The sequence below is a fragment of the Cinclus cinclus genome, chromosome 25 (assembly GCF_963662255.1).
Source record: "Cinclus cinclus chromosome 25, bCinCin1.1, whole genome shotgun sequence".
NCBI lineage: Eukaryota > Metazoa > Chordata > Aves > Passeriformes > Cinclidae > Cinclus > Cinclus cinclus.
In genome coordinates, this window is record NC_085070.1 from 5594002 (window position 1) to 5606186 (window position 12185).

At 62.1% G+C, this 12185-nt stretch overlaps 1 protein-coding gene across 1 annotated transcript; it reads right to left on the reverse strand.

Annotated features, from left to right (window-relative positions):
* Positions 1 to 1063: 1063 nt before the first annotated feature.
* ABCG4 (ATP binding cassette subfamily G member 4) lies at positions 1064 to 7876 on the reverse strand. Its single transcript, XM_062508549.1, is given in 15 exon segments — positions 1064 to 1289; positions 1371 to 1489; positions 1602 to 1760; positions 1929 to 2029; positions 2555 to 2723; positions 2861 to 2959; positions 3041 to 3177; positions 3342 to 3456; positions 3661 to 3784; positions 4015 to 4160; positions 4298 to 4348; positions 4560 to 4692; positions 4765 to 4882; positions 6944 to 7181; positions 7820 to 7876. Coding segments are annotated over 15 exon segments (1992 nt in total).
* Between the last annotated feature and the right edge of the window lie 4309 nt (positions 7877 to 12185).

Here is a 12185-nt window from a genome sequence, read left to right on the forward strand (position 1 = left end):
CCTGTCCTGCTGAGACAGCCCCAGTGGTGCTGGGGGAAGAGAGCTTGCAGGGGAAGGGCTCAGGGCCAGCTCTCCTCCTGCAGCAGAGGCTCCAGTGATGACACAGCTGAGCCCAGCCCTGTTTTTCAGCCTCCTGGAACTGGCAGAGTGTGGGAACCTCAATCTTCCTTGCTCCATGCAAGGGACCAGTCACTTCTCTCCGTGTTGGTTGAATTGGTTCAGACCCTCTTGCCTCAGACCCCACAGACAACGGGGACTAAATGTGAGACTCCCTAAGGTCTGAGAACATCCTGTTCCCACAGACCCTGGTTTGAAGATCCCATCTCTGAGCATGGCATCTGAGACAGAGCCCCAAGTCCTTCTCTGCCTGCTGGCTCCCTTTGTCCTTCATGAAGACTGGGATGCAGTGGGGTTTGTGGGGTGGGGAAACAAAAAAAAAAAAAAAAAGAAAATAAAATAAAGAAAAAAGGGGAAAAAAGAGGAGGATTTGTGCAGAAAGGAAAAGAGGATGCAGCAATGCCTGTGGCTATGATGACAGGAAACATTAAAACCTTGTGCAATTTCACCTATGGCATCTTTGGGCTCTTCTCAGCACTGACTCACGCTGCTGGCCAGGACAAGGAGCAGGGGCCAAGAGCTGCACTTCCAACTCTGCAGCTCTCTCGTCCCAGCCCTGCCCCATCCCGCTGCTCCCCCTGCACGGGGCAGGCTCCTCACAGCTGTGCTCAGCACAAACCACCTCGGCAGGACTGTCCCTGGTGTCCCCAGGGCAGTGCCAGGCAGGGACAGCGAGAGGGGACCCAAGCTCCGTGGGGCTCATCAGTACTGGGTGGGGAGGGTGGCACATGCCAGGGCTGTACAAAACGTTTTGCAATGAAGAGTGTGTGGAAAGGTTAAAACAGTTCCGAGATGTCTCAAAACCCTTCTCGACTGAGCCAGGCCTGGCTGGCACCTCCCAGTGCCTCCACCACGGTCCAGGACCTGCAGGAGCACCGTGTCCATCTGCAGAACATCTCTCACAGCAGGCCAGGCCCGGGAACGGCACCGGGGCCCCACGGCCCCTTTATCTCTCAGATTTCACCTTGTACCTGAGGACCAGGTAAGCCAGGAGCCTCAGAATGACGAAGAAGATGCCCAGGATGAGGAAGTCCAGGTAGAGCTTGGCCTCCTCCACATCCAGCTCCTGCAGGATCTTGATGGGTTTTTGGAAAGGGCAGAAGTCCTCGAGGCACTCCAGGTCCTCGCGCTCCATGGCGTAGATGGTGAGGATGACTCCCTCGAAGCCATACCTAGGGCACAGCGCACCCCAGGGTCACCAGGGGCCCCAGGGGAGCCCAGCACAGGAGCTCTGGCCACAGCTGGGGACCCACCTGACATAGGAGACATAGGAGCTCCACTGCAGGTAGGTGGGGATGGTCTTGAAGCTGACGAAGAAGCCCGAGAAGAGCAGCACGGGGATGGCAGTGACGGGTCCCACAAAGGTGGCCACCTGGGGAGCAGAGGCCAATGGGGGTCACGTCCCTTTGTGGGCAGGACTTTGCCCCAAATGGTCATGGGGCCCCCTTGCAACTCTCCAGAGAAGAGGCAAAGCCCTGCCACACCTGCAGGGAAGTGGAAGCAGCTCCGATGAGAAGCCCAAGGGACTGGGCCACCAGGGCCGTGGCGGTGGCCAGGGCAGAGAAGAGCAGGAAGCGCGTGGCCTCGGGGGGCTGGCCCGTCATCCAGTACACGATGCTGCAGTAGGCGATGGGGCAGATCACCTGCACGGGGACAGAGACGCCGCCCTGCTGGGCCATCCCCACCACACAGAGCTCTCTGCAGGACCCAGGGACCCCTCCATGGCCAGCCTGGGCCACTGGGTGGGAATTGGCCGTGCCCGGGATGGCACATCAGCATCAGGGCGGTGGCTAAATCCACGCAAAGCTCACCTGGAAGGGCACATCTGCCATGGTCTTTGCCAGGTAATAGGCTTTGAGGCTGTACCAGTAGTTCAAGTGCTCCCTCAGGAATACGGTCATCTCCTGGGGGACTACAGGGAAACAAGGAGTGAGCAGACAGCAATTCCCTGCCCTGGGGTGCTCCAGCTCCTCTCCCACCTGCCCTGGTGAAGGCAGGTGGGATACACCTCCCTGCCTGCATCATGAGAGGGTGCTCAAACCTTCATTGGGGGAAAAAAGAAAATCAGTGACTGATGCGAGAAATTTCCACGTGGAAAAGTCAGCTTGGGTGGGGCTTTTTAAACAAAGAAGGGAAGCAGGAAGATACAGATTTATGCATATTTTCTCAGATTAAAAAATAAAATTTTAAAATTCCAGCATTCTGCTTTGAGCCAACAAGAGCCTAATAACCAAATTATGGCCAAATAAAGCGCAGAACTGCAATGCTAGGCAAACAGAATATTTTCCCCCCATTCTTTATTTTTTTTTCCCTCTTCTCTCTTATTTTCCCCCTTTTGCCTGATCCCTCTGGCTCCCCACACCCTGCCCTGTCACACAGCTGGAGAACCCCAACAGCTGGGAGCAGCGAGGGGTTTTTGGGGCAAGGAGCTCCTTACAGGTGAGGATGGTGGGCATGAGGGCAGCGAACATGAGGAAGAGCATGGAGAAGAAGAGGAAGCCGGTGTTGTTGAAGACCTTGCCCGCGTCGTTGCCGATGTGCAGGTAGAGCAGCCCGATGAGCACCCCGATGCAGATGTGGGACATGAACCGCAGGTGGGTCAGCACCTGCAGGCACAGGGGGGTTCAGCAAGGCCCCCCAAAACATCCCAAAGGGGCAGCAGACAGCCCATGTAACTCCTTGTTGCTGCCAGCCCCCCAAAGAGCCCAACCCCAAGCCCTGGCCCAGCCTCCCCTGCCCTCACCGTGTCCCTCAGGATGCAGATGAAAGTTCTCTTGAAGAGGATGCAGAACTGAGTTGAGGTGCTGGTGGCAAATGTGTGGCTCTCGATGTGATCCACATCCTGCAAGGCCACAGGGACGTGGGTCAGGTTCACACCAAGGGGCTCTTGCTGGCACAGGAGGCTCCTCTGACCCCCACTCACCGTCCCACACGTTGGGCACGATGAATCTGCCTTGTCAGGGCTGCTCTTCTTCTCAGCCATGGTGCACATCCCGTTCTGCACAGCGCGGAACAGGACGGGGTTGAGGTCCCCGTACTCTCCTGAGGCCACCTCGATGACTGTGGAGGAGGACAGGACCCCTGAGAGGTGCTGAGCCGACCAGCACCTAACAGGAGGGGCACAGGCATCTCCTTTGGACATCTTGAGGGCAACCTGAGCAGCCCCCAGGGCTTGGGCACCGGGTTTGGACCTCACCAGCTTCTGTTGGGATAGGGACACTCACTGAAATCAGCGGGGTTGTGGTATGTGGGGCAGTGGAGGCCGAGGCCCTTCAGGTAGGGGATGAGGTTGGTCACGACGCCCTTGAAGATGCACTGGCCCTGGCTCAGGATGTAGAGCTGCGAGAGAAATGTGGGATGTGGCAGATGCAGGGCAGCCGGGGCGTTGTCACCCACTCCTGCCCACCTCCCTGTCCCAGGGTGATGAGTCCACCCTTGCCAGACCCTGGCCACAAAAACCCCAGGTCAAATGCCTGCAGCCCACCCCTTCCATGGCCTCTTTCCTGGGTCTTGGGGCCAGAGGGAGCCTGTCCCAGCCCAAACCTTGTCAAACATCTCGAAGAGCTTGGCGCTGGGCTGGTGGATGGTGCAGATGATGGTGCGCCCACCCTGAGCCAGGGACCGCATCAGGGACACCACCTGGAAGCAGGAGGCACTGTCCAGACCGCTGTGGACAGGATGGGGTGGAGGAGAAACAGCACAGAGAGAAGGGGAGAGTTGAGAGGGGTAGAAGAACATCCTGAAGATACCCACGCTCCCTTCCCCTCAGATCAATGCAGAACATCGACCCCAGAGGCGCAGTCCCATCCTGTGCTCAGGTGGGCACCAGAGGGCACCGGCCACACCAGCAGGGGCAGCCCAGCTGGGCAGGCAGTGCTGGAGCCCCTGTGGCCTCACCTGGTGGGCTCATCGAAGAACATGACGGGCGGGTTGTTGACCAGCTCCAGGGCGATGGCCAGGCGCTTGCGCTGCCCCCCTGACAGGGAGCTGGTGCGGGTGTACGAGCACTCCAGCAGCCCCAGGGCTGTCAGGATCTCATTCACCTGTGAGACAGCCAAGGGTTTTTATGGACTTTCATCCCATCTCTGCCACCTCCCTTCAGCCTTGCCATCCCCTGCTCCCCTTGTCCCCAGCTTGGGGAGAGATGAGGGGGTCTGGGCCCACCCTCCTCAGCACTCACCAGTTCCTTCTTCACCTCCTGCTTCTCGCTCAGCTTCAGGTTAGCAGAGACCTGCAGGGAGAAGATGGCCAGGGAAACACGACTGTCAGATGTAGGGAACAGAACAGGCTGCACCATGGATCCACCCCTGTCTGCTCAGGATGAAGGGCGCACGGACAGCGGGATTTTGTTCCCACATCCCAGAGCCCTTGGAAATGCCTGATGTCAGTGTGGGCTCAGCGCCCACGAGGAGACAGCGCACAGGATGTCCCCCAGAGCTCACCATCATGGCCTCGAGCACGGTGAGGTGTGGCAAGAGCATGTCATCCTGCATGATGTAGCAGGACATCTTGCGGAAGGTGCGCAGGTCCCGCGGCCGCCCGTTCACCAGGATCTGCCCCTTCATCCCAGTCTCCCTGCAGGAAAGAGGTGTGGGGGAATGCAGCACAGCCCTGCACCCCCAGCCCGCTGGCTCCCCTCAGCCTCACCTGTAGCCAGCCAGGATGTTCATTAGTGTGGATTTCCCAGCTCCCGAGGGGCCCATGATCCCAATGAGCTCCCGCTGGCAGAACTTCCCTGACAGGCATTTGAGAAGAGTCTTGTACCCTGCAGGGAGAGAGCAGCAGGGGTTTGGCTTCCCAGGGCAGCGGTGCCACAGGGGCTGCAATGCCATCCCAGCACCTCAGGACCTCCATGTGCCGTGCCAGGGGCTGTGTGTGCCCAGAGGTGTCTCCATCAGCATGCCCAGGGCTATGGCCACAGTGACATCATGCTGTCCCCTCCAGCCTGATCCCTGGCCCTGGTCCTTGGCTGATCCCCCTGACTCCCAGTGCTGAAGAAGCTCCTGGCCAGGATCACAGCAAAGACCAGGGAAATCCCCAGGTCAGGTCACAGAGCTGCTAAGGAAGATTACCAGGCTGTGACACTGGTCCTGGGCATGACTGCAGATGCTGAACCCTAAGGCCAGGGGGGTTGGGACAGCGCGGAGCAGGGCAGCAGGGGGCAGGCAGAATTCCCAGTCCGGCTGTTGCCTTCATTGGCATTCACGCTGAGGCACCCGGCAGCAGCCACTGCTAATCAGACCTGGAATTATCTCTGCTTTAAACGCGGCTGATTAGCATTTTCTGGTAGAAGGAACATGATGTGTCGGGAGTAAGGAACAAGCACAGCCTCAGGCTCTCAGGAGCTGCCCCTGAAATGGAGCCCTGGCTGAGCAGCGATGGGATAGGGGTGACAGCACCATGGACCGAGCCTGAGCATCCCCTTAATGGAATTGTGTCCCCTCTGTGCCCCAGACAGCCGCTGTGGGGGCAAGGGCAACAAACCCGAGCTGGGACAACCCCAGGGACAGACCGCTCACAGTCCCACCTCAATGGGGGTGCCCTGTGGCACCCATCCCCAGGGAAGGCCATCCAGCACCCCTCGGGGTCAGGAACCCCGCGGCAGGAGGGGGTCCCACGGGCAGAGGGGCGGCCGGGGGGGGGGGGGGGGGGGTGTGTGCAGGGTGGCCAGGGGCGAGCAGGGCCGGTAGCCCCCCGGCAGCGCAGGGCTCCGCGCCGCGCATGCTGCTCACGTCGGCGCCACTGCAGCTTGCGCAGCGGTTACTCACGTTCAATGACTGCCAGTAACCTCCTGCCTCAGCACAGCGGGGCAGCCGGAGCTGGGGGCTGTGCCCAAAGCCACCGCCAGCCCTGCCTGAACGGGGGGGACAAAAGCGTCCCTCCCACCGCCATCCCAGCGACCCCTCGCCTCGCTGCCACTTTGGTCCAGCTGCCCGAACCTTTCCCCCCTCCCTCCCTGCAGGGCATTGGCCCTCTGGGTTCTCTCCTGGGCGCTCCAGCGCAATCCGCCCTGGCCAACCCGCGGTCGTGCCATGGATCCTCCTGGGATGCTTCCTCAGCATCCCGGATAGACAGGCAGGCATCACCCCGGCAGATGTCAGGGCTGCTCCCGCCGTGTTTGAGCGCCTCGTTTTCCCAGCCTGGGGACGGGACAGAGCCCTATCCGGCGCTCCTGGCTGCCGGGGCCCCTCGCTGAGCAGCCCTGTGACCTCGGTCCCCGCTCGTCCCCACCTGCCTCCAGCTCCTGAAGATCAGCTCACCCTCCATCTTATCGGGCTGCTTGATTGGCATCCCATTAACTGAGAGCGCTAATTAAAGCAGACTACCACCCACCAGCCGCCATCTGCCTCCCCTCTCCCCTCCCTGAGCTCTCGGCCAGAGTCGCACACAGGGAAGGGAGCCACGGCCTGGGCTGCACAGGGAGAGGAAATCCCCCACAAACAACACCTTCTCCTTGCCAGGTTCTGAGCTGGGGCACCCCTGGGGTCTCCTGCTGCATCTCACACAGCCATCACACCCCAAACAGCAGTGCTGGGGAAACCCATCCCATCCCTCCAGGCTGCCCCAGGATATCTGCCCCGGCCAGAGGTTTCCCTGGAATGCGCTCTGCCTTCCCCTGGCATTGCACAGCACAGGCAGGCAGCAACTGCTGTGGGACAGGAGCCTTGCCTCCTGCCACGGGCACCCAGAACAAACAACCAGCCACAAAGAGCCCCTGGCACTCGGGCACACCAGGGTGAGGTCATGGCATGCAGAACGGGAACGGGGTGTGAGAGCCCTGCAGGTGCCCTCCCCTCCCTGCCCTTCCCCACCCGCCAGCTCCTACCTCTCTTCCTCCACCAGGATCCCTCCCGCACAGAGTAGGACAGGTCGATGAACTCGATGTTGACAGCCGAGCGCTTCGGGAGGTGGGAAAACCTCTGGGCCTCTGTGATGTGGTTCTCCACCTTCTTCAAGTGAGTGGTGAGCAGCGGGGCGTCCGGAGGGCCGGCGTGGCACACCGTGTCCTCCAGGGCGATGGAGACACACGCGGGATCCATGCCCTTCTCCGCCATCCTGCTGCTCTGTGGGGAGCGCACAGGGATCGGCTCGCAGCGGGCTCCCTCTTCCAGGCACTGCAGGGACCAGCCCACAGCGAGCCCTGTCTCTCCTTCTCCTGCTGGCTCCAGGCCTCACTGTCCCCTCTGCCCAGCTGGGGCCAGCACCCACATCTGGCTGGAAGGATGGACCCAGCCAGGGATGCCGAGCCTGCGTTGAGGGGCTCGGGGCGAGGAACAGCAGGATTTTGTTCAGCTCCACAGTCAATAATTCATGCACCTCCTGCAGCTTGGTCCAGCTCTGCTGCCGGAGCTGTTCAGCTCCCCCAGCCCCGGGGCTCCCTGCCCCAATCCCATTTGTCCCGGTGGGTGCAGGATGGGAGATGGGAAAGCTGATAACCTTCCCTATGCCTGCATGTCCCCAAGGACTCACCGGGAACCAGCCCTGCCCTGGCCTTAGGGAACACAGGTACGAAATCCTAAACAAGCAGATTATTCCAGCTGGTTTCTCGGACAAAGCACACCATGCTCCTGGGGCAGAGCAGTCCTGGATACATCAGACCCTCAGACAGTGCCTGGGGTCCCCCTGGGAGAGCCTTAACAGAACAGGGAGGGGGCCCTGCTGCTGCCATTCTTTCTCTGTCTTCCTTAGCTCATCATTTCACCTTCCGGGCTCTTACAGCACAGCCTCAGAGGCCAGGCCAGCACAAAACTGGGGCCATGATGCTGATACACCTGCCCCAGCCCTCTCCTGCCTGCAGTGCTCCTCAGCCGGCTGCAGCACGGCCGAGCTCCCCGTGTCTGCGGTGCTGGGGGGATGCTGAGCCAAGCAGGGTGGGGAGCACGTTTACCCGGCTCTCAGAGGCCGGGAGGGGGTCGGGGATCCCCCCTGCCGCAGGAAAAGGAGCTCGGGCTGTGCCTGAGCGGGCTGCGCCCTGCACCCATCTCGCCTCCCAGCCCGGGGTCCCACCGCCTCGCTAACCTACATCCAGCTGGGCTGCGGCTGCAGCGCACACACGCGGCCCCTGCGAGGGGACGCCGGGAGCTGCGGGAGATCCCCCCAGCCCACTCCCTGCTGCAGGCAGACCCCGCTCAGGGCTGCAAGGAAGCCAGCCCAGCTCCAGGGAAGGAGGGGTGGGGGTTCCCAGCCCGCGGGTCCCCTCCCAGCATCCGCGGGGTGCAGGAACGGGGGGCTCAGGGGTGGTGGTGGGGGGCAGCGGGCTCGGCGCGCCCTCGGGCTCACCTTGACTCCTCCGGCTGGGCGTTCACGGAGCGCTAAATCCCGCAAGCGGCTCTCCGCGGCTTAGCCCAGCCCCGAGCACGGGGTGGGGACGGGAAGGCTTTGCCCGAGGATGCTCTTCCTTCATCCCTGCTCCCCGCCGGCCCCCTCCATGCCAGCCCCCCCGGCCCCGGGGAGGGTCTCGGCTCTCCCGCAGGCTCACCTGGCAGGGTGCGGGGCGGCGGCTCCGCTCCCGCAGCGCCCCCGCCTCGTCTCCTCCGCAGACAAAGGGGCGATGCCCGGGGAGCCCGGCCGGGCGGGGGGCGGCTCGGTTCGGTTCGGTTCGGCTCGGCTCGGCTCGGTTCTGTTGCAGTGCTCAGCGGCAGGAGCCGGGCTGGGCGCTGCCCCCGCGGGTGCCCGGCCCGGGTCTCCTCCCCATCCCTCTGCTGGGCTGGGTGGGCAGGGCGGGCGGGGGGCGCTCCGGCCCCAGCTCCGCAGTGGCTAGCAGCAGCTCCGCAGTGGCTAGCAGCAGCTCCGCAGTGGCTAGCAGCCCCCCGGGCTCGGGGGCACCCCTCTCCGCCTGCCCCGTGGCCGGTGCTGCCGGGCGGGGAGCAGGATGGGCGGCAGGAGGGATGGATGGAAGGATGGATGGGCTGCCCGGGCGGGCAGCGCTGCCAGGCAGCGAAAAATCCTCTTAAAGGGACCGGCCCTATTTCCTCTCGCTTCCTGCCAGCAGGCCCTGAGCATCCCTGAGCACACGCCTGGGGTGTGCCGGCCCTGCCTCTGCACCCCCCCGCACCCCAGTGCCGGCTCCCATCCGCATGTGGGACACAGCCCCCGCAGCTCCCCCCGCTGCCCCCTCATCCTCCTGAGTGAGACCAACACACCCCAAACCCGCTCCTGCCCCGCTCGGCCCTGCACAGACCCCTGTGCACACACCCCAACATGGGCACGGGGTGCAAGCAGGGCTGCCATGGCTTGGGACAGCCGGTGGGGTGACAGCTGCTCACAAAGGGTCATGGCAAGGGGGTGTCCGTTCAGTTTTACCCTCAGCACATCCTCCCTGATGCAGCTCATCCTGCAGGACCTGGATCCCCCTGCACCTCCCCAGCACCATGCCTGGCTCCCTCCTCGCTGTTACTCACACCTCTCACCCACCACAGCACTTAAACACAGAAGACATATGGAAATGAGTGGCACCAGCAAGAGTATTAATTAAAAAACCATCTGTTGAGCTGAGGACAGCTTTCCCAGCTTAGGGATGGGACAGATCTCAGGGCAGGATCCTGGCAGAGGAGACCAGGGGGCAGGGCCAGGGGAGGGCACCAGGAGGTATCCATGGAGCCAAGCTCCTCATGGAGGTCTTAAATCATCTTGTCACGGAGCAAAAGGCAGGGGGCATTCACCCAGTTCTGTCTGCACCCAGCTGCCTCCCATCCCTGGGGCACTCCCCGTGAGCAGTCCCTGCCCAGACCTGCTCTGTGCAGTGCCAAACAGCCCTTCCTCCCTGCAGGAGGACAGAAGGAGGGCCTGGGAATGACCTCATTGATGCTAAACCACTTTCTGCTCAGCTGGTCCCAAGCTGGTGGCCATGAAGCAATCAGCAGCTGCTGGGGAGTCATTTGAAGGTGGAAGGAAGCAGGGATGGAGCCTGGTGCCATGGGCACATTCATATCCCTCTAATCCCCAGCTGGGACCTTCCTAAAGTGGCCTTGTCCACAGCTGTGTCCCTGTGGTGGCTCACAGTGGCAGAGGGAGCCTGTCCTGGTTCTGTCATCTATGTTCAGGGCATCTATGTTTAGGAACAGAGCAGGCAGCAGAACCTCTTTGCAAGACAGAAAAACCTGTGTGATTTCCTGCAAATATATTTTTAATGATCTGTGGCTGGTCCTCCAGCACCCTCAGCAATGCCATCACATGTGCTCCAGAGCACCCTCTCCTTCCCTGGGGGGATAAAACTTCTTCCATGGCTGCTTCCCAAGGAGGCAGAGGTGTCCTCAAGGGGCACAAAGCTGTTCCTGGCTGCAGCCAAATCTCTCCCTTTGTGGCCCCAAGCCGCTGGGATGAGAAGCCCCTGGGGAAAGGGGCTCTCAGGGCAGGATCATGGACCCCCTGGAAGGAGCAGGACCAGCAGCCAGTAGGAAAGATTTCCCACCTGGGAGGTGAGACCTTTCCCCACTCTGCACTCCCAGGGAGGCTGCAGGGCAGTTTGATCCACTGGACTCCTCAGCAGTGGGTGCTGCAGGCCAGGCTGCTCTGTCTGTGGCATGGGGACAGGAGGCAGATGCCACACTCCTGCTGGCCTCAGCAAGCTCAGAGGGTGGCTCCAACTCTCAGCTCAGGGCCTGAAATTACCTGATGTGGAGAAATCACAGCCTGCAGCACCAAAGGACAGGTATTTTGCAACAGGTAGAGGTGCTGCCTCCCCTCTAAAAGAGGGTCTGAGCCTGCCCTGGGAAGCAGCCAGGCAAATGGGGGCTGACACCACTGTCCCCAAGGCCAGCTGCAGGAAACACATACAGATCCCAGCGGCTGCTGCTCCCAGAGCATCCCCTGTCCCTGGAGAGTCCTGGGATGAGCCAGCCCTGCACAGGTGAGTCCAGAACATCTCTTCCCCTCTCAGATGACAGTCCTGGGACAGAGAGAGCTTGTGGAAGGAGCACAGCAGTGGACACACTTCACAACGGTGAAGGGAAGCAGAACTCAGGGTGGAAGACAACCTCAGCACGGGGCCAGTGGCCCCAGCTCCGGGTGGCCCAGCTCTACCTGGAAGAACCTGAGGAGAGCAAAGACAGTGGATTTTGAGCTGTTTGCAGCTCCCATCTCCCAGCGCCGACCTTCCCCACAGAGCAGGACCCACCGCAGGGCACGTGGCAGTCGCACTCGCAGATGTCACAGCGCTGGAACCAGCGGGGCCAGCCCGAGAGTTTGGTGACACAGCCCGAGATCTTGATGCAGCCGCGGTTGAGGAAGGCTCCCAGGTGCGCCTGGCTGCCGCAGGACGAGGAACACTTGCCGGTGATGTCCCGCTCGCTGATCTCGATGCGGCCCCGCAGGCAAATCCCTGCAGGGACAGGGACAGGGACAGGGGCAGTGCCCATCGCGGGGTGCTCACCCCCGCGACAAGGAGGGTTTGGGGACGTGCCTGCAGGGGCTCAGCGCGACACTCGGGGCACTCACGGAGGCAGGAGGGCTTGGGGGTCCAGCGGCCGTCGGACTGGCAGGCGCTGGCAGGGTCCCCCAGCAGCAGGAAGCCGGGCCGGCAGCTGTAGCGCACCACGGAGCCCACCCACCAGTCATTGCCGTGCACCACCGAGTTAAAATCCGCCTCGGGCCGCCCGCAGTTCACTGAGGACAGGGATGGAACCGCGGCTTGGCATCCTGCTGGCCACGGGGACAAGCCCGGGGGTCACCCAGACAAGGCTGCGGACGCCCCGGGCTGTGTCCCCGCGTGGCTGCTGGAGGCATTCCCACACGGGAGGGCGGCACGGAGCCCTGCAGCGTGCCCAGGGATCCCCCAATCCTTGCCCCGGGCTTTACCTCTGCAGAAGGACTTGTAACCCAGCCAGCAGCAGCTGCCGTTCCCACACTGGCTCCTCTTGAGCTCCTTGTGCCTCCCCTTGCAGCCCCCCAGGCAGATGGGTGCCGTGCCAGACCAGTAAGTGTCCAGGTCTCCTGGGGGCCAGGACACCATTCCCAGCAGCTGCCCAGCCCTCAGAGCCCCACACGGAGGTGCTGGAGCCCATCCCAGCCACTCTGACCTCAGCTCCCCTGCGCCAAGCCTTGGTCTTGCTCCTTACTGGGCAGGACTG